Source organism: Strix uralensis, chromosome 2, assembly GCF_047716275.1.
Source record: "Strix uralensis isolate ZFMK-TIS-50842 chromosome 2, bStrUra1, whole genome shotgun sequence".
Taxonomy (NCBI): domain Eukaryota; kingdom Metazoa; phylum Chordata; class Aves; order Strigiformes; family Strigidae; genus Strix; species Strix uralensis.
The window spans coordinates 113310290-113333390 of NC_133973.1; the positions used below are offsets into that span (position 1 = coordinate 113310290).

Consider the following 23101-nt stretch of genomic DNA (forward strand, 5'->3'; position numbering starts at 1 on the left):
AAATCTGCCTTTTATTAACTAAAAGAAAAAACACTATTTTGGGCTTAGTACCCAAGGAAGAAGGCACAAAAACATAAGTCACATTTAAAATTGAATGATTTCCTAGTAAAGACCATAATAGTTATAGTTACTTTAACTACACTTAAAATGATTCATGATTTTGAATTACCACAGGTTAGATTTTCAAAGGTATTTAGCTCCTGAAATATCTAACAGTTGCTTTGTAGATTTTTAAGTGCCTAATCTGCTTAAGTATCAAAGTCCTAATACTTGTTTGTCCACTGCATCATTAAAGGCTTTGAAAATCTAAATTCAATTCTTTAAAAGTTATTAAAATGAATAGATCTCATCCTCTCCCATGTTTTTTCTTTAACCAGATCAGAAAACGGGTTCTTTCTTTTTCATCTCTGGATTGGCTTCTCAGCCATGAAATGAAATCCAAAATAAAGGACACATAACCAAAAACAATACACGGATACAGAATACTTTTCTTCAAGTATTTGAGTATGATGCTTAAATATGGAGAAAACCCAGTTAACTTCTGTAACAACCTAATTCAAAAGGGAATAGTGATCATAAAAAGTAACAACTGGGATACACCTGCTTTGAAATCTTGCAGTGGAGCTGCAAGCGGTGCTGAGCTGCGGTTCTGGGTGTGGAACCTGAGCTCATGCTCAGTCGGGTACTGGTGCTCAGTGACACTGTATCCTCCTGACTCACACAGGGCACAAATGCACGAACCTTGCCTGAACTCTTCCACAGATCAAGGGAGGTCATCGCTAGCTACTGACTAATTCAGTGAACTAAAAACATAGCATCAGCACAGACAGAATCCTTTATAAAATGGAAACTTCAACAATATAAGGATACTTCTTCCCCTTCTGATAATACAATAGATTTGACTCAGGGTGTGCTTCTATGTTTGACTTAACCTAATCGAAGATTGTGCTACTGTTGGAAAAGCTGTGAAATTTTTCCATCCTCTCTCTTTCCCCCATAATTTCAATCAGGTCTCCTTACAGTGGCACTAGTTAGGAGCAGAAATTTGATTTGGGTGGTGTATGTGTGTTTTTGGGAATACGGTTGGGGATAGTGTTACCCTCAGTTGATGAATGAGGTTATGAGTCTCCAGATGGAGGCACATGGTCAACACAAGGGAGGCTGCATGGGTGTTTGGGGAGGGGAGAAGAAGCAATACTTTTCATAGGTATTACATGGTTAAATAGCTTTCCTAACTGCTCATATGCATTTACAAATACTTAGAGTGGATTATGAACCAAAGTACTTGTAGAAGTAGTAGGGGAAATACTAAACAAAACTGTAGTAAGATCATATTAACTTGAATTTTCTTTTTGTTGAACTTCCTAAGATTCCTGCTAAACAGTACTGGCCTGAGTATCAATCCCTGGACTACACTGTTAGTGACTGACCTCCAGCTAGCCTTTGTGCTGCTAATCACAACCCAGTCAGCCTGACAGCTCAGTGCTCAACCCACCTCACTGTCCATTCATCTAGTTTGTATTTCATCATTTTGTCTATGAGGATGTTGCAGGAGATAATATCAAAAGCCTTTCTAAAGTCGAGATAACCAGCATTCTGTGCTCTCCCACCATCCACCAAGCCAGTTATCTTGTTAATGCATAATCTCCCCTTCAAACAAACACGCTGACTGCTCCCAGTCATCTATTTCTCTTATGTTTGGAAATGGGTTATAGGATTATTGGCTCCATCACTTTCCCAGGGATTTTGGTGAGGGTGACCAAACAGTAGTTCCTTCGATCCTCTTTCTTGCCAATCTTGAAGAAAGGAGTCACCTTTGCTCTCTTACAGTCCTTGGGAACCTCTTCCAGTTGCCATGAGCTTTCAAAGACTATCAGGACTGGCCTGGCAGTAATGTCAGCCAGCCTCCTCAGCACTTGTGGTTGCATCCTATCAGGTCCCATGGACTCATGTATGTCCAGTTTCTTTAAAATGTTCCCTAACCTGTTATCCCTGTTCCAGGGGTAAGTCTGCCTTAGTTCAGGCCTTCCTACTGGTCTCTGGGACGCAGGATTCATTAAGGCCTCCTGAAGGTAAAGAATGAGGCAAAGAAGGCATTGACTACTTCGGCCCTTTCCACCTCCACCACCATCATCATTCTTGCTCTTGAGTGAAGTTTACGCAGTCCCTGAGACTTCAGAATGGGCTTTCAAGTTGGAGGGATCAAAATATAACAACAGATTATGCAGAAGTATTCTTAATCCTGAAACCAGATAAAGGATAAACTGTAACACTAGTCTTAGCTAAGAGTCCCATAACATTTAGTATGATGAATCTAAACTTGAATTACATTATTACTAGCTTCTAAAGAGAGAACTGCTTATTTTCTAGTTCCAGGATGGATTTAGAATTGGACGTACATATGCTTTGTTTATCATCAATCCACTCAGCAGAAAATGAAATATATTTCAGACCCTGAAATTCCACTTTGTGAGATTAATTTAGTTTCTGGTATTCTGCTTTTCTTGTCATCGTTCTTTCGCACTGGCATCTTTGTGTGATAATAAAACTTCTGCTGCAGATTAGACTTTTTACTTCAGGGTAGAGCCTCTGCACATAGGGGAAGTATGTCTGAATGACTCTCCATACAGGAGGCAGTGACTGTCCATGATAAATCTAAACAAGTCCTCTCAGAAGTACTTTAAGGTGACTCATTGAACAAACTGGTACTGAGTTTTATTGACTTTTATAGTCTTAAAGTTATGTCTTGCTGGACAGACTGGTGTTTCAACTACGTTAGACCACGAATGCCATGCATATATTAATACCTGGGGCTGTTCTCTAGCCAAAAGGCCAGACAGCACAAGCCTACAAGCATACAGTAAAACATTATCTAAATGCTGGTGGCAACACCCAACTGTCTCTCAATTTTTCAGCTCTTGCCAACTTCTGAACTGTGCCTGAGCATTGTTAGGGGAGGCTGCAGGTTGGTCCAGGCAAAATAGGGATGAAGTGGAACACCTTTGCTAGGGAGGATTTCTCTGACTTGCATACGAGGAACAGGAGAGAACAGACAGGCTGGCAAGAGACCGACTAGTTTAAAGATCCTAAATAAAGTAGGAAATACAGAACACCTGAGGTTACAGTAAGAAAGATGACACTTGTTGACTGCCCCTCTCCTTACCAGTATGCAGACTAAACATTATGATTAAAAATTATTTTGCCAACCCTTTATTGTTTGCATCACAAATTACCCCAGAAAAGGTTTATTAGGACGAGCAGATAATTCACAACAAAGTAGGCATGGGGATGCACGGTAACATGTTCTGCAACTAAAGCATGTTGTCATTATAGCCACTGTGAAATTACAAAACCAGTAACTCCAAAGACACAGAGCAAAACCCCACAGAAAGTCACAGCAAATACCCTCAGGCAGTTCTAAAACAAACAAACAAACAAAAACCCCACTACACAGCCAGGTCCTTGGAAAAGGAGCCACCTGATTGTATCACACTTAATATATATTCCTTATCTACAAAAAATTTCTCCTGGCAACAGTAATGTCTTCCAGTAACAGATGGGAAAGATTTCTTATTTTAAGAAATTTTAAATTTAAATGCAACTTAAGTATATGATTAAAAAGCATGAACAGCCGTTTGTTGGGTCTTCAAAATTGTATCTGATCATAAAACTGCACTGCAACATTGTATAGCAGCTAGATATTAGTATATCCTGTGCAAGAAGAATTTAAATTGATCTTGTGAAGCACTGCGCAATTTCAACTTCCCAGAAGACCCGAATCTAATAATGGCCTGAGCTCCTCAAGTTCCTAATTTAAGATCCAATCCCCAAAATTAATAAAAATCACATTCCAAATTAACCACTCTTAATTAGTTGCAATAAATAAAATTAATATGAGAGACACAGTTGATGAAATTCATTATGAAAACATAAATATATGAACTCAGTATCTATCTGCTTACAGCTGATTTACCAGAAATGCCATAAGGATTTCATTTCACTATTAGGGCATATTTCATCGTGAGAAGCAGTACAAAATAAATCTTCCAGCTAACTTTAGCTGCATTCAAAGAGTTTTCATTAGGTGGTCTCTTGCAATTAAGATAAATTTTATTATCTACACCCATCTTCAGGCAAAACAGTCTCTGAACCTAAACAGATTAATAAAATATTGATTTTTTAAAAATTCTTATTGAAATTAAGCAAGTATTTTCAGAAACTCCTAAACTTTTGTGGTACAGTAAGACAGAAAATAAATTAAAATTAAGAAAACATTGAGAATTTTTATTTCAGAGATTCCAAGATTATCAGGTGATTTAACTTAGATATAGTATGCTGCTATTAAATGTGTAAGGCCAGGTAAAGTATAAATAGCTGAAAGAAAACTAGTTACCTACCAAGTGCACCCAACAAGTCTACAAAAGTATCTACAAGTAAACAAGCCCTACAGAAGAAACATATTTTGAGTGATTTATATGCAGTCCATAAACCTATCTGACTGTCAAAAGAACATACCTCAATGTCATTAACTACATTAGCTTATGTGAAGATTGCACTTCAGAAGAGGAACAAAATATACATCAGGAAGAAGGTTGAATCAAGGCCATTATGATAACCTTTAAGTCTAATTCTTTTAAAACATTTTACTTGGTTGATAAGCTTTTGATTACAGTAGATGCACTACTGTAAGACTTTGAAAGTAATGTCTGTCTTTCATGTAATTAAATGATAGGTATTTCTCAACTCTATCAAAAAAACCCTGTAGACAATCTTTCCAGTCCATTAGCACAAAATAATCCTTTATGGGCCAAAGATGGACATATTTTTATGGTGAGTCTGCCCTTTAAGATGCATCTTGATCAGATAAAAAGAATAGAAGATTCTATTGTCTCATGATAGCCAAAGAAAGATTTACTTAAAAATAATGTCAACAAACCCTCCTGGATCTACTGCACATGAAATGTAGTTAAGGCTACTACCATTTGATGTAAAGAGTGACTGCCTTGTTCTTAAATCTTTTAAAACATTTTTGTATGTTTCCTATTTTGCTAACATTTCTCAGGACTTTGATTTTCTGTTTTGAAAGTCAATACATTTCATATTAACATACTTTTTTGGAGATACAACCAGTGTTGAATATTAATTCAATGCTCTTTCTTGAAAATTATGCACAATGTACAAAAGAGCGAGCCTGTTATGTTTCCCAGAAGGCAAGCATTGACCACAAGTTTTAAGATTTCACTCTACACTTTAATCATTATCCTCTAGATAGGACACAGCAGATAACCAAAGGGCCAAACTGGCAAACCATGTTACTAAACCAGATTCTTTTTCACATGCTGTTTCTACAGCAGCACACACAGAAACTTGTGCTGAAATCAGGAAGCAAGGGCTGTAATTGCTTCACAAGGTCTTTCAGCATAGTGAAGTCTATAAACCCTTAGACCTCATAAGATTTGAGGTATATTACTGTGTGTACAATGGGTTTTGTTCACTTGAACACTGGATTCTGCTTTAAAGTGGAGTTTTAACATCTATAACAACTGATGGTGGCAATCTAAATCTAAGAGACAACTAAACAGTTTTTAAAACAAACAACAAATCAGAAAACAAAAATCCAAGCCACAATAGCAAAAGGAGCCTTCCCTATCTTAACCTCATCGTTGTCCCTATCTTCCCCCTCATCTTCATGCTTAAGTCACTCTCCAATGAACATAGAGAGCTTCCTTTTTATCCTAAATACAACTTAAAGGTGAGGCAGCATCTTCATCCCTTGTCTACAAGAATATGAGGAAATCAATCTCCACAGTCCATAAAATATCAGTGAACCCAAGAAGAAAACAAGTTTGACAACATGCATATATTACATCAGACTTCAAAATGCAGAATCCAGTCTTCTGAATCACCAACCCATCCTTTCTGAAGAAAATAACACTTTAAAAAAACATTCAAGAACTAAAATGCTGAAGAGTATATTAAGTAATATATGTAGAAACATGTAAGTGAGCATAAAAATACAGAAGGCTGAGAGAAAAGCAAGACATTATCAATTTGATAATTTCTGTTAATAAAGCAGTGGTCACTCAACCAGATCAATGGGTGGACACACACTCAATCAGCAATGTAGCAATTTTATAGCATGGTGGCATATCTTAACATAAAACTCAATAAAACACAGTAACATACAGAACTAATGCCAGTTTGCAATATGAACAGTAAACAAAAAGATGCAACATGCCCCTCCCCCTGCATTTTCACTCCAAAGGAGGTCTTGCTAACAGTATTAAGGGGAAACCAAGCCAATCTTTTTTCAAGTCAGGAAGAGAAGAACTTTGGCATGAGCCAGTCTTGCCTTCCCTCTGCTGTCAGTGGATACTTGTAAGATGCAGCACCAACACAAGCCATTCTACCAAACTTCAATGTGCAGGGTGACACTAGGGGTACCATAAGTGAACAGCAATTATCCTATGCAGATTACAAGCACATGTTATTATCATGCAGTACAATTTATTCAGAGAGGAGGTAGGATATTCAAATCTTCACTAAATTAAAATACTGAACACTTCATTATAACTCATTCGAATCAAGACACATACTGTACCCATGATTTTAAGCATCCTTATTAAAAGTAATTAGATTTTGGCAAGTCTTTCCCAAATAATGGAGCCAGTCAAAAGAAAAAAAATAAATCATACATACTGGCTGTTTTATCCTGATGTCTCATGAAAAAATAAATAATTTATTCATATCACTATTGGATAACTTTTAAGTATTTTTCTTATATACAAATCCCTTATCTCTTTAATTATTTTCAGTATTTTAATTTACATACAAATATGGTGTCAAATCAACTTACTTATTTTAGAAAGTGACTTTGCTAGACTGTATGCTGGTCTGAACTCCAGAAATGCTTTGAGAGAGTACCTCAAGACTTCTAACTGCGACAATATTTTCACTGAAAAAAAAAAGCAGTTAATTTGTTACAGAATACCAGCTATTCTGTTGTAAAATCACAGACCAGCAACGTACATTCTTACTTTGAGTAGCTATATACAGTACTGTTAACCACTGGCCTTCATTACATTAACTCACAGCAACACCACAATGCTTTTACAAAAGTAGAGATAACTTGCTGTCCCACAGAATACGTAAGAGCTTATTTTGGCTGTGAAAACAACGCGTGACTCACAGGCATACAGCCATGAAATGGAGGTATGCCTGGTCCTGGGAGAGGCAGAAAATCCAAAAAATTTTTCTCACCTTCTGTCCATCAAAACTGACACATCAATCAACAAGCATTATTCAACAGTAATACAGGCTACCTGCATATGAAAATGAAGAAAGAGAAGAAAAAAGCCTAATAGATAATAATAACAGTACAAGAAGTGGATTTTCAATGGTACTTACTTAAACGAACAGCTCCAGCTCACAACATGAATGGCTTCCAAGTAGAACTTAAATATTATATTCTTTTTAGTAGTTCGACCTTTGTAATTTCTGTATTGTTTATTCTGCTTTCTTCAGAAAAATAACAATCCCAGCCAAAATCTCACATATCTTTGCCATGTATGGAGAGGGAACTCAAACAACAATATCAGCAGCCTTCTTTTGAAAAGAAATGAGAGTAAAAACTCACCCTATGCTTCCCTACATTAAAATTAATAAATACAGACTAATTTTCTTCAGGCCATTGTGCTTTTGAACGTGAGTCAGCATAGACATTTAATGATGTTTAGCTAATCCATTTTAGTCTCATGTCCCTTCAGTTAGTTCAGTTTACCTTTCCTAAGTACCTCTGTAAAGACGTGGCCTCCTAATGCCCCTTCATTGCCCACTCTGTCTTTCTACAATTCTTTCTTTTCTCATTAACAAGTCACAGGTTTATCTTCAGGTTAAGAGAAGATACCTTTTTTTTTTTTTTTGTATGGTCCTGCCAGGGTAAGGTTCAGTCATGGCTATGACAGTATGCTGAGCTGAGGGCACATCAGCAGTTCTGTATAAACTCAAGTAATTAAGGTAGTGAACCTCTCTATTGACAATAAATGGCCCTATAATGTTGATTATGATCACTTGTGCCTGTGTCGTTTTCAAAAAAAAAAAGGGTAACCATGAAGTAGTAAAAACAAAAATTTAGGTATCAGCAGTTGATATTAACCAAGCCCTGAAGTATGCAACAACTCTAAACATTTCGAATTTAAAGAACAAGAAAAAATGAAGTGCTTTGATGAAAGAAGAAAAAGGTATCTCTGTGCAGTGTATCTCTTTGGCAATGCCATGGTTTCTCCTCACAGTCATAGCTTCTGTCTTGCCCTTGCCATGTAGGAATGAACACAGTAACCCAGTGATACCACTGTTTGGACAGTCCTGCCTAGGCATACATGAATGAGTAACTTCATGGTGACAGGACAGACAGATGTGTCACTCTTCTCAGGTTTCAGCTTTCATTTTTAAAGAGTGAGCTTCTAGCTATCACAGTTAAGAAAAAATTGTAAAACAAGCCTATTGAATGCAAGATGCCTCCCTGAGTCTGCACCAAGTCTGAAACAAGAACCCCCATGTAGGAACCGACTTGTATCCTTGCACCTAGATACCTTGATGTGTCACTATTCATTATTTTATTAGTTAAGCTCTTTAAGGTAGAGTAAAAGGAAAGAAAACAAGATGTGCGTGACTTCAGACTAAATTGCAAGCATGTCCTAAAACTAAGACAGGTTCATGGTGATATAAAAGAATAAGCAGAGATACAGAGATTAGAAGATGATGGAAGAGTCAAAATGATATAGAGTTAAAATATTTATATTAATAGATGACTAGGCTGAAACAAGGAAGTATGAATTAACACATTCTTCAGAGGGCTTCAGCAGTGATCCAAAAGACTGCAGAGCAAGTATATCACTATGTACATATATTTTTTAATATATATATTTAATATCTATCCATCTATCTTAAGTGTTCAAGGTCAGGTTGGATGGGGCTTTGAGCAACCTGATCTAGCAGAAGATGTCCCTGCTCACAGCAGGGGGGTTTGACTGTATGACCTTTAGAGCTCCCTTCCAACCCAAACCATTTCATGAGTCTATGATACAGCTCTGTTTCCATTCTAACCTACATTTACAGCACAAAAGACAATGGTCTAGAGGACTTCAAGCTTACTTTGTTAACCTGTTTTCAAAAGCAAATCAAGTAAAGCTTCTCCCATGTATACTGCTGACCTACCAAATGAAAGACTACACCCATCTTTCCACCATGCTCCATCAATTGCTTATAGCAAGCAATTTGCATTACCTTTGAGTTAAGTGCCCCTGAGTGTACAGTAACACAGCCGCTGTGGATTTCATAAGTGTAATGGCAGCGTTCCAGACACACAAACTACATTAAAGTGCTCATATCTGACGCAGCACAAATAATGGAGTATTACGGCTAGTGTGGCAATTTGGGAGGGTGGAAAGAGAACAGAGAGAAATAATTATATTTAAAAAAAAAAAAAAAAAGATAACAAAATAAAGGAGAAATCTGGGTGGGCACAACAGAGTACAGGTGTTGGGACACCAAACTATTTAATATGTTTTTTTCTAAAAAAAGTTGATGTTCAGGAAAAAAAAAGTGAAAAGTTACAGGAGAAGAAAAAAACCAACACAGAAGTAATTAAGGAGCAGAAAAAGTAGCTAGAAGACAAAAAGCAGCAACTGAGAAAGCATACAATACAGAGGACCTATCATGCCCAAAATAATTTGCTTTGACAAGTCACAGACATCACCTCAGCAACAGCCTGTTCAGGCACTGGGAAGCACAGGAGCCTTGAGCATGTCTGAGTCACCTGATTTAAGATCCGATAAGGCTTTTTGCCTTTTTTTAAGCTGGGGAAGTAGAATAGGAAGGAGGAAAAAAGCTTTATTTCCTAAGGTGTTGAAATATTTCAAATACCTTAACAAAGGTACAATGGGGACTCTAAATCCCACACAAGAAGTGCTGCCCAGTGTCATCTTTTAACATTGTATTCCCATTCCTTCAGCAGTGTTTCAGCTCAAGAGAAGGTAGCCATGTAAGTTTTAAAGAATCACTAAGAAATATTATATTAATATTTATATGATCAATAACACTTTTTTATATACTTCATAGCTCTTTAAAGATCTGTATGATTGTACTATTTCCCCCTAGAAATTTAAAAATCCTCATTTTCATCTGGAAATGGAGATACCTAAATTGAAAAAACAGTATATTTTTCTTTCTATAAAGGACTTCATTTCCTCTGATCGCCTCACAGAAACACATCTTTTTTCAGTAGGGATGAGCTAGTATGGATTTTTCTCCCTCCTAAAACCTTTTAAGTCCTCCTAGTAAAGATGACCTGATTGTTTTGCAACAAATCCTATGCTGTCATGCTAATCTGCTGCTTATTTTTAGGCATATTTCAAATAGTAAAAAAAACTTCAAGAAAATAATCCAGACTTGCCATTAGCTTGATGAAATCCACTCTTACACCTTGTTCCTACTTCTTAACAACTAGAGAGTTAAACTGAATGATTAACTACAGACATTACAGGCTCCAGTGCAAGCCAGGAATTCAAAGCATGCATTTGACTACTTAGTGATGTTAATTTCTGGATACACACAAAAAATCAGCTACACTGAAGAAGTCTGCATATCACCAAACCACTCTCCTCCAGAAAAGCAATGTGATACAGTACTAGAGCAGCAAGAGAGATACTGCAGCTATTGACTGCATTGCTTATAAGTGGGGTTAGTCAAAATACAGTTTAAAGCTCAAGAAAAACAAATGGTTTTCTTTAAATGCTAAGTATTTAAAAAAAAAAAAAAATCCCCACCAGCAAGTGACATGAAATCAAAAGTATGAAGAAAGTCTCTCTTTTTGGTTCCATCACTTTAATAGCTGACATAAAATAACATAAATGCCATTTGATTAATCTACCTGTGAAGACTGTCTTAGTTTTTGAAACAGACAAATTCTGACTGGAATCTGCTACTGAATCCTTGAAATATTACCAAAAAAGTTTAAAAGATATTGCAACAACACACTATTAACATAGCATTTCCTACCTGAAAATATAGAAGGTCTTTTCTTAGGGCGCCTTGGATGTATAGGCTCTATATTCCTAATATTTCGTTGAAACTTTCCTTTAAAATCATTTTCTAGCAGGATGTCTGGTGGTAGGCTTCTCCGTCTTGTTGATTTAAAATGAGTCTGATAGGAATTCAGTTTACTCTTAGTCCTAGAGTACAAGTTGCTGTCATCAACTGCCATTATAGAACACTAACTGTTAAAGCCACTCAGCACAAAGCCAATCCCAACATCCAGAAGTATTTGGACTAGTGGTTACAGACCCAAGCAATCTCGGATGTTCTCATGCTCAACTCGGCACTTGGCACTCTTTGGGGAAGTTGAGCAAGTTAATAGGCGTGTGCTGGAACAGGTGTAGAGTTACTGCATCGCCCCTCCTTGCATCAGTGAAACAGCGCAGGGAGGAGACATGCTGCAATCATTCGTTTGAAAGTTTTGAGGTAGTTAAGAAGTTCAACACATGAGCTCAGCAGCACAATCTCTGCAAGGGGGAAAATACAATTTAATATGAGGCACTGTCTAGGGCTACTATGGTTTATATTATACCAGCAGCATTTCTCAGATCAGTTCATTAACAGTTCATTAACTTGGCAAGCTAAACAAGTGTTGCTAAACCTTAAAAAAAGAAAATAGACTGAGAGCGAGAGAAAAAAAACCAAACAACAAAACCCCAACCCAGTCCCCAGCCTTGGGACCTGTCTAGGGAAAGGTACAACCTGAACAGGATGTTTGGGTTTCCAGTCCTGTCCTTTGACAATGTTACATTTCAAAGACAGTCCAAACCTCAAAGGTTTTTATGGCCACAACTATCAGTTTGGGATTTCTTTCCTCAGGAAGGAATAATGTTATTTCCTACTGGAGTCAGAATCAAGGATCTGTCAGTGTGACTGATTTTCTCTCTATGTAACTGCTGACTAATAGAAATAAGCCATTTAAATATGCATATAACAAAGATGGTCTGTAAATTCTGCATTTAATTAAAAGCCAAGGTATGTTTCTTGTTTTGTTTCAGTTATCCCAATGAAATCTTTTGAGCTTCCCAAGGACATCATGGAATCATAGGATCACAGAATGGTTTGGGTTGGAAGGGACCTTCAAGATCATCTAGTTCCAACCCCCCTGCCATGGGCAGGGACACCTTCCACTAGACCAGGTTGCTCAAAGCCCCGTCCAACCTGGCCTTGAACACTTCCAGGGAGGGGGCAGCCACAGCTTCTCTGGGTAACCTGTTCCAGTGTCTCAACATCCTCACAGTGAAGAATTTCTTCCTTATATCTAATTTAAATCTACCCTTTCAGTTTAAAACTGTTATCCCTCATCCTATCACTACAATCCCTGATAAAGAGTCCCTCCCCATCTTTCCTGCAGGCCCCCTTTAAGTACTGGAACGCTGCTGTTAAGATCTTCACAGAGCCTTCTCTTCCCCAGGCTGAACAACCCCAACTCAGCCTGTCTTTATAAGGGAGGTGCTCCAGACCCCGATCATCTTTGTGGCACTCCTGTGGACTTGCTTGAGAAAGTCCATGTCCTTGAGAAAGCTGGGGGCCCCAAAGCTGAACTCCAGATGGGCTCTCACAAGAGCAGAGTAGAGGGGGAGAATCACCTCCCTTGACCTGCTGGCCACACTCCCCTTGATGCAGTCCAGGATACGGTTGGCTTTCTGGACTGCGAGCGCACACTGCTGGCTCATAGTCAGTTTTCATCCACTACTACTCCTAAACTTTTCTCTGCACAGCTGCTCTCAATCCACTCATTGCCCAGCCTGTATTTGTGTTTAGGATTGCCCCGACCCATGTGCAGGACCTTACACTTGGTCTTGTTGAACTTCATGAGGTTTGCACAGGCCCACCTCTCAAGCCTGTCCAGGTCCCTCTGGATGGCACATCCCTTCCCTCCAGCGTGTCAACCACATCACACAGCTTGGTGTTGTCAGCAAACTTGCTGAGGGTGCACTCAATCCCACTGTCCATGTCACCAACAAAGATGTTAAACATTGCCAGTCCCAACACCGATCCCTGAGCAACGCCACTCGTCACTGCTCTCCACTTGGACATTGACCACAACTCTTTGAGTGTGACCATCCAGCCAATTCCTTATCCACCAAGTGGTCCGTCCGTCAAATCCATGTCTCTCCAATTTAGAGACAAGGATGTTATGTGGGACAGTGTCAAATGCTTTGCACAAGTCCGGGTAGATTATGTCAGTTGCTCTTCCCTTATCCACCAACACTGCAACCCTGTCGTAGAAGGCCACCAAATTCGTCAGGAACAATTTGCCCTTAGTGAAGCCATGTTGGCTGTCACCAGTCACCTCCTCATTTCCCATGTGCCCTAGCATAGTTTCCAGGCAGATCCGCTCCATGATCTTGCTGGGCACAGAGGTGAGACTGACTGGCCTATAGTTCCCTGGGTCTTCCTTTTCTCCTTTTTTAAAAATGGGGGTTATATTTCCCCTTTTCCTGTCAGTGGGAACTTCACTGGACTTCAAGACTTCTCAAATATGGTGGATAGTGGCTTAGCCACTTCATCTGCCAGTTCCCTCAGGACCTGCAGATGCATCTCATCAGGTCCTATGAACTTGTGAACCTTCAGGTTCCGTAGATGGCCTTGAATCTGATCTTTTCCTACATTGGGCTTGATCTTCCATGACCTACATGGGATATGATCTTCCTTTCTTAAATGTTCAGAAAGAAGAAAGGACAATTCCTAACATTTTCTATGAACCTGCTAATTTCTACTTGAATTCTATCATAACTGAGACAAAAGGAATCAGCAAATTAAAATTAACAATCTTCTAACTACATACAATTTGATGTTAAATAACAACTTTTAATATGGCAAAGTGACTAAGCAGAGTGGTAATTCAGAGTGAGAGTAACTAATGTTTCAACCATGGAAACCTAGGGCAAACTGATTTTAACACTTGAAGACAAAAGTTGATTTCTCCAAATCATTTAAAACACTTAAAGCATTCATGGTTTAATTACTTTTCGAAAGATAGGGTACAGTATGTAATTGGTGTGATGATCAAGAGGTTGGCTGCTCCAAATATAGTCTTTGTATGAAATTCAGTACAACATTTATTATTGCTGACAAGAAAAAAACTGTTCACCTACATGCTTTTGAAAGGGAAGAGGGAAAATGATGTATCTTAATATATATCTGTGTAAGTTTTTAAATATTTTATTGTGTTAGAAATGCAGAAGGATGCAAATAGACTTCTAGATTTTGTCTTCTTCCTCTGGAAATTAAATTGCATTTGGCTAGAAGTTGAAATTATGAATGTAAGAATCCAGTCTTAAATACATTGGACACAAATCATACCTTGCATTTAGAACAAACTGATTATGTAAACCAAAGTTATTTAAACCAAGTGAACACTAACAGTAGATAGCAAACTGATTATTTCTGGTCTTGCTGAGTATTCAAATGATCATGAGCTCTGTTTATATGCAGAAATAAGCTTTTGAAAATCCCACTGGACTCCAATATAGGTTAGGTGGTGGGAATTTGGTTATAACCAAAGGGAATTAGATGTCTAAATTGCTCAAGTACTTTTTAAAAATTCCTCAAGGTCTTCATCATTAGAGGCCGAAATACTTCTTTCACGCCCTTCGAATCTGTAGGATCTATTGATCTCATCCTCTTTTTTTTCCTCAGTTAACAAAAAAAACAGGTCAGAGAAGCTTTCCTTTCTTCCCCGTATCTTCCAACTCCACTTGCTTTTTCAGCTTTGACTAAGACCAACATAAAAATATTCAATCCATTCCTGATAGTCCAACTAAACCAAAGTAACTGAATCAAAAATTTTTCAGAACAACAGAAAGTGCTTAAATCTGAGCAAATATAAATATGTTTGAACCATGTGTGAAGACTGAAAAAAAACAAATACCAAATGCACAATTTGGTACATTTGACATTTGAGGACCTTTAAACTGAAATTTGACAGAAGCTTTAAATAAAACATCAACATGTTCAGTAAGTGACCTAACCACCAGGCTGTACAGAATACAGATGGAAGTAACTCTTAACTTTTCCTGCTGAAACTACTCCAACATGTATAAATAATTAAATATTCATTAGAAGAGTGACTTGAAAATGACTGTCCCATATTCTAGCTGAGTGATACAACTGCTGCACTATACAATCTTACCTTCTCCAGCCCAATGAATATTCATGCCAAGTGGAACATTTCCAATGAGAGAAATCGTCACTGTTATAGTCAAGGTGCGATAGTGATCACACTCCTTCAGAGTCAAGGGTGCAAGCCCCATACCCTGCAGCGGTACCCAGGAATCTAAGAAGAGTCTACCCTTGAGGGGCCTTTAGGTGGAAATCCAGAAAAGGACAGATGAAAACCCCAAACATCTCATCACTAAACTGCCTTTTGTAGGATCCACTCTAGAACACACTGAAAATTCATTCAGACCTAAAAATCAAGACAGGCAAATACTTGTTCTGAAAACTGAAAAGGTAAAGTAAAGGAATATGCAGCAGTAGAACAGAATCTGAGGGTCCTGGTGGTGTCTGAAAGTTGTTGGAGTGAGGTGTCAAAGTGCCATTTTAGTAGCCTAACTCTTTTAGAGATTTAGTTTATGTATCTCGTGTTCGTCATTTTCTCATCTTTGAGACCTATGTGTAAAAACGTGACAGTCTACTCCCAAGTGAGACCACTAAGTAACAGTACAATACAAAGAACAAAACTGGGAATGGGAGGAGCAAGAGGGACTTGGAATAGCTGATTATTAATTATAATACCAAAGAAATAAAGCAGATGCACTGAGCATTTAAAAAAGATTTTAAGATTCAGCACAAAAAGAAAAACTGAGATTCTTCTCCACCGAGGTTGCAGTGACATCACTCTCAGACCTCCTATTTTCTACTTAAAGATGGAAGCTTTGCACCTTTATAGATGGAAATAAAACCAGAAAAAAAAACCCCAACCAACAAAGAATGCAAGCATGATGTGTGGAAATAAACTTGTTAACTTATATGCGATTAATCACAAGGTTCCTATCATGTCCATCCAGGAATCCAGACGGAAATCAAGAATCAAATGGTTTAAGTATTTTGCAAAATTAAGTAAACCATAGAAAATTACAATAGAGACTGGAGAATGAAATATTTCCTTGGGGTTTTTTTTGGAGGATATAGCATAGTTTAAGGAATTACACTTCACCAAGCCTTTTATCTGACAGTGCGATTAAAACGATAATTAAGAATTGAGTAAAATGTCAAGATTACAACACAATAGAACTAATCAACATGTTTGCTAAAGAAAAAAAAAGTGTCATTAACCTATTACAGTTGTTTGATCTGTAGATCCTTCAGAAGAGATTACTACAAGAAAGTGATCACTGTGTTACGTTCAGAACTGAATCATGAAAGTGCTCAAAGCAGAGGAATTATAATTTGGCTACATTTTCAGGCTGGCGAAAGTCGATACGGCTTCAGGCTTCTCTGGTAGGTTCTGTGTAGTTCAGTACGTTTTTACAATTTTGAAAGCTCAGTATAATAATTATTGGATTTAGCCATTATGGTCAAAGGCTAAATCAGAACATCATACCCCTTGCCTCCAGCAGACTACCCAATTGTAGTGTCAGCAGTTTCTATTACTATTTATTTTTATTAAAGTTTAGTAAATAAAAGATAAAGGAAACTGATGTTTGGTAACTGATTTGTGTTTGGACGATACTCTGTAATGCAGAAATACACATTTAAGGCTACAAAATTAGCATGGTCCAGGTCACAGAAAAAGAAGTTTTCTCGCAGGAGGAATTATTGTTAGCTTTTTTCTTTAATAATACAGCTGCAAATCTTTTTATAATTCATGTGCAGTAAGCCACGTGTTATTATGACTGCACAGAGTGTCACTCTCATCTTCTAGTGAGGAAAAATTTGTGTTTATCAACGATAGAAAAAAGAAAAGGTTTCCTAAAGAGTGCTCTCTGTGTGTCAGCCAGTGCAGGCTGGCTCAGAAAAATCTGTATAATGGAAGAAAAAACCCCACACCACAATGAGTTTCTGTCTGGTTTGGTAAAGTAACTTCTGTATCAGTGTACACTGATTCATGGACCTTCCCACCATGCTATACATACCAGAGTAGAATGATACATAAATACCTCCAAGGGAGGATGATAAGGCCTCTTAGCCATGTATGTTGGAGGAACTGCAATGGCAGGAAAGGAAAGTTTGAGCTTTACTTACATTATAAACCAGCACAACTCAATCAATCAATCAATCATTTAAAGCCTCATCCTTCTTGCTTGTGGCCCATGGAGCTTCCCTCCTTGTTGCACTAGCACTCATTTTATGATGCTGCACAGCAAACCATGGCACAAAACTAAGTTACCTTTCATTTATTTATTTGTAGCCACGCTGCCACAAGGGACAAAAAGACAGGAGTAAGCATCCAGGACAGGGATATATGAATTGTTTCTTTGCCAGGTTACCCTTAGTTAAAATCTTTGTAAAACTAAGGTTACAAAGGCAGTGTTCAGGCTACTTACTGTGTTTTGGGTGGGGTTTACAGGTGTCAGAAGTGTTTCAGAAGTGTTTCTGAAGTAATCAAGTTGGTAACAACCAAGTTGAGTATTCTTGGGTACCTGCTTGCTTAGGACACTGTTTAACAGTACATACCCATTTAGAAAACTTTTCCTTTTTTTTTCATGTAAGCACTTATTACCTTGGTCTTACCCGCTATACATAGCAGAACAGTCACAGATCTGCAAACCTATCCGTACTATGAAGTCTCTAACCTCTTCTGTTTTGAGTCTCAAATAGGAAAGTTAAAAAATACAAGAAGATAAAATAGGGAATCAGAAAGTGAGGAAAATATACAGCTGTTCAAACCCTCCAACTGTTACTCAAAAACGATTTGTTTAATTTTCTGGAATAACCTGGTTGCCTTAATCCATAGAATGTGAACATCTGACACGTTCTCTGCTTGAATTAACCTATTTCTTCCAGTCTAATGCTGTTATAAGCAAAGAGCCTGGATTTGATGTAGTCTTGGCATCCAAAAAATCTCTCTTTAGTCAAGCATCATTTTTCAGAAGTGAGTATAGGAGGAAAAGGTCAACAAATAACTAGTCATGGTCATACTCTCAAAGACAACAGAGAAATCAGTTTAGGTTCACATTAATTTCTACCCTTGTAGCAAATGCTTGACTCATAGAATAGTGCAATTAGGACTTAGTTGCCAGGCTACACCTGACCTTAGAGCAAGCTAAATCAGAGCATTAGATGCTAGTCATACCATGCACCACATTTACAATTTTAATTTGTGATAGATAACTTAATATTGAATTACAGTCACAGAAAAGAGAAATAAGCTTTCAGCCCAGCCAATCCCTCGCCTCCCTCAAATACAAACAGATAAAACATGAAAAAGAGAATACAATTTTTCCAGAGTTGCTTTCTATGCTTGCATGCTGTTTTTAATAGATGAATATTGACAAGAGATTTGGCTGAGTGTTTCAACTGTATTGTCTTTCAGCTGAAAGAAGATAAGCACCTTTAATTTGTAGTCATATTCTTGTTTGCTAACAATAAACAAAATATATGGCTAAAGCTGTAATCTGGCTCTAAAATAATATTAGTCCCTTACTGATAATCCATAATGCACACTTCCCATATTAAGAGGGGAAGATGACTCATGTCACAGCATTTCATAAGCAGAACAATTCATATGCTAATGTACATTTGTAATAATTTCACTTCATGGTGATGTTCCCATTACATGATAGCTGTCGCATCCTTATCTTCACACGAACTTGAAAGCTGATCCTTCTCCGACAGAAAAGCAGCCCAAACCCTGGAAACAGGCGTTTTCTGGCCGCATAGTGTAGAGGCACAGCGCAGGAACCCAGCCAGCCGACAGGGCTCCTCGCAGATGGCCTCAGAGCTGTCCGGACACACGACTTTGCCCAAGTGGCAGCCCAGAGGCTGGACATCTTCCAAAGATCAAAGGCTGAGGGTGGAACTTGCCAGAATCTGCACAACGGTAACACTCGCAATTATAAAATCATGCTTGCTACTATTCCATTGCAATCTGTGACATCAGGCCTGGACTCTGGGTACAGTGGTTAGAGAAAGACCTAGAGGCTATGCAGGAATTTTATTTGGTAGGCTCTAGCGTTAGTCCTGAATAAAACACAGCAGAAAGCGAATACTGTGAGCGACCTATGAATATAAAGGTTACAGATTTCCGAGACAATTTTCTATTTAAAACCACTTCTGAGTGTTCAGTATTTTACATAAATTAAATTTTGTTAGCACATAACTGTGAGATAATAACTAAGCATTTCAACGTCTTAAAAAAAAAGCGTTACAGATATAGAGGAAAAAAATTCAGAACATTTGGAACTTGAAAGTACTTTTTAGAATTGTTTTAATGCAAGTTTCCATCAACTACAAAGAGTTTATTCTATGCTTGCTGTTAAGCGAGGTCACTGTTCAAAGTGATCACAGAGATTTAGGAAATCCAGTCTTCTTCCTTTCCTTGTCATGAAGACTAAAGGATAATGAAAATTCTGCTTTTCATGGACAGGCAAATATATATATGCAGCCTATTAATAACATACAGACTTTTAAAAATAACCAACATATTAAAACTGCATTGTTTCAGTACTACATGAGATGCAACATACTAAAGCAGGCTGCCCTGTGGCAGAAATAGTCCCTTGCCCAAGACTCTGTATTGCCTGTGTTACATGAAATTCTGTTAATGATGAGGAAGCAAGAAACCCAAAACTTATCTCACCCTTCAGTATACCCGTCCTATGCAATGTAATGGGACAGACCTGAAGTAGGTTTCACATGTCTTTCCTATGTAGCAAGGAAAAAACCCAAACAAACCAGGAACAGTGTATCAGTAAACACTTTGAAATAAGTACCAGACTGAAAAGAAGGAGGAGAGAAAATTCAGCTATACAGTCCTGTTGAGTCCTCGTGAAGATTTGATTTCGCATCTTTTCCCTCCCTCCACATCTTCCTATAATGTTAGACTCTATTTAATTCATGGTCACTTAACTTCCATCACATCCTCCCTGAATATCCAGGCCTTAGGTCTTACTAGGCTGTATGTTACACCTTGATGCAAGCACATGGTCTTGAACTGCTGGGCTAGTACCTGGTGAGTGTTGTGTCATTACTCACACAAACAAAAACAAGGTAACAAACTACCACCAGTCTTTGAATCCAGTAACAATATTTAACTCTTTAATGGGTGTTTCCTATTCTGAGTCTAGATACTACTTCTACATCCACATAATGAAACACATTTTGTATCATCTATTAATAATTAAGGGTGAGATTCAGATCATTTGACTTCCACTTCAGTTCAGATTCGAGTGAAATCTATGTGCCCAAATCTTAGGGATCAAGGCTGCCTTCCCTCCAGCACCTTTTAAGTTCTGAATCAAGGCTGTCATGATCCCACATGTCATGCAGGCCAGGAGCTCTAACTTGCTTGTGGTTGTGGGATTAAAAAAAAAAAAAAAAAAAAAAAAAAATATCTTTTGAGCCTCCCAAGAACATGATCTTCCTTCCTCAAATGGGGGAGTACTGTGCTGCCTCTAGTGGGACTGGGTTCCAGAACAGCACAAAGGACTACTGCCCAGGCTCCTACTGGTCTGAGCTTCACCTGTACCCTCGTGTTGGGGCAAACTGTTCCCTAGATCCTCAACACTGACACCTGCTCATTTTCAGAAGTTTAGCAGTCCAACCAGCCAGGTATATTTTACTTTTCCATTTAGGACAAATACGTGAAGTACCTATATTTTGCCTGAGTCCCCAGACAGATGGATCTTCTATGTGTACTCGGGCCACACCTAAATTCACATGCACAAATCACACTGTTTTCAGAAATAAGCATACTCATAACTACTATTAAAGGAATTGAAGCATAGAAAGTTTTATTGTTCAGTATCAGCTCAGAGCACGCTTGATTATATGCTGAGCCTGTAGCTTTCCAGCTTCTCCATATTCTCCCCAAAAGCCCACTTCATTTTCACGAATGGCATGTTGCACTGAATACAAAAGCCACATTTAGCTATGATAATTCTAGAGTTTTAATAACAATGCAATAAATGTAGATGGATCCCTAACAGTGATAGAAACATAACCTAGTTTTATTCAACTGATTCTCTAAATTAGTGCTCTCAGTTTCATTTAGCCATCATAAAGGTATCTATTAAAGCAACAGTACTGGCCAAAAGAGCACACAAACTGCAAGGTACGAGCCTATCCATCAGTTTTCCGCAGAGACAGAAACAGTCCCTACAAAAGCATCTTAAATTTTTGCCTAAGATGACAAATGCTTTCTGTCTCCATCAGTCAGCAAATCATCCTCCTTCCTAGCTGTCACACTTGCAAGGGAGTCAGAACCATGTACATATTCTTGATGTTTGGCACACAGAAATACGTTTAAAGTTATTTGTCTGGCATGCTTTCAGTGCATCCCCTTTCATGGGAAGTGTAACATACAGATTTATACACACTGACTTCATTTTATTCTCTCTCTAGTATTAGGGAAATACTCAATTTGCTCTCTATATCCTTTGCTGTATTTCAGCTTCCTCAGAACCACCTATAAAACTGTTCCAACTGTGAGACCAATCAATAGAAAAATGAAGGTCTTCCACCTGAGGCCAGAGCTCTAAAAACACAAGAACACATCTTACCAGCTACTTTAAATGCCTGATTGAGGCACAACCCCAAGGACATGACTTTCAGCTTCTGACACAGAAGTCAGCAGTATACAAAAACCAACATGACACTGCTACAGCATTGTAAAGCATGGATGTGAAAATTATCTTTAAAGCCTCCAGATACAGACACAAACACCCCACACTTGATTTTTACACGTTTAATAGTACAGTATTCAACTTCTGCAGTATTACTATAAATATTTGTTTTGAATTTGATCGGTATTAATAAAACCCACTTACTGCATTTAACACTACAATATGAAACTTCTTTCATAGAATAAGCATTTTTCTGTGGAGACTTATAACAGAGTTCTGTCACTTCTGTTATCAACTGCATCTGAATTAGACAAACTCATGAATTTGAACTTCATATTGCAAATAAGTAGAGTGTCTCTCTCTCTCTCTCTGTGCCCGTCTCTTCTCCCCCTCTCCCTCTTCCATTTGTAGTAAGCAAAGCATTGCCTGGGTAAAATGAGAGTCGATGAGGGAAAGTTTCTCTACAAAGGTTCATAAATGTGAATTTAGAACCAGTCTGGAGCTCCTCTTACACTGTCATGGAAAGAAAGACAGAAAGCAAGGAAAGGAACAGCTACCTGAATATTAAATGTAAAATTTCTTCTCTTTTTTTTTTCCCCCATACTCAGAGATAAAAGATGACAGCCAGTATACATGTCAAAAAATAGGAAAAATGAGAGGATGTGAGGAAACTCGGGGTCTCCAAACCACAGGAAGCAGTGGCCAACAGCAAGTAACTGACAGACAGTGGTGCCTCAAACAACAGCAAGTGCCACTTGACAAGCACAAGCAGGGGCTGACCCCTAAAGCAAGCTTTAAGGTAAGTGAAAAATTCCAAGTGCTTAAAGACTGAAAAAGGGGAAAAAAAAACACAAAACACAAAAGGAAGAATAAGATTCCCTGTACAGACTTACTTGAAGTAAGAGATATTTTGAGGTTCTCTTTCCTCCACCTTGTTTCCTGAAGATATATGAGAACCTAACTAGTTAAAAAGTACCACCTTTTAAAACAATTACATTAAAAGATCCCAATTTCACTGATTATTTTCCTCTGACTTTTCAAAGCATCAGCTGCATGACAAGATGGTGTCCAAATCATGCCTGAAACACTATTCCTGGACAGGACTGGAAAAACATCATGCTATATTACACTGCTACAAACCTGACACAATTTATATAGCCTGCATACCAATGTTAGACTTAAGGGAGTATGCCTGTGCATTTTTTATAGATATATATATTTACATATTTTTAATGTAGCTAATAAAACTGTACAAATGTATACTGATTATTCAA

At 38.0% G+C, this 23101-nt stretch overlaps 1 protein-coding gene across 2 annotated transcripts in view; it reads right to left on the reverse strand.

Moving 5' to 3' along the window:
• The window catches only part of FRY (FRY microtubule binding protein), a 217630-nt gene that overhangs the window by 187162 nt on the left and 7367 nt on the right, over positions 1-23101 (reverse strand). The window contains exons 1-2 of one of the 2 annotated variants that reach the window (XM_074859864.1): positions 11059-11376; positions 6857-6955 (exon numbers count right to left, since the gene is read on the reverse strand). The exons of the other annotated variant lie outside the window; for it this stretch is intronic. Coding sequence (XP_074715965.1) covers positions 6857-6955; positions 11059-11263 — 304 coding nt within the window. The 5' untranslated portion in view covers positions 11264-11376. Of the gene's footprint in view, positions 1-6856; positions 6956-11058; positions 11377-23101 lie in introns of those variants that run through there. 2 annotated transcript variants of the gene reach the window in all.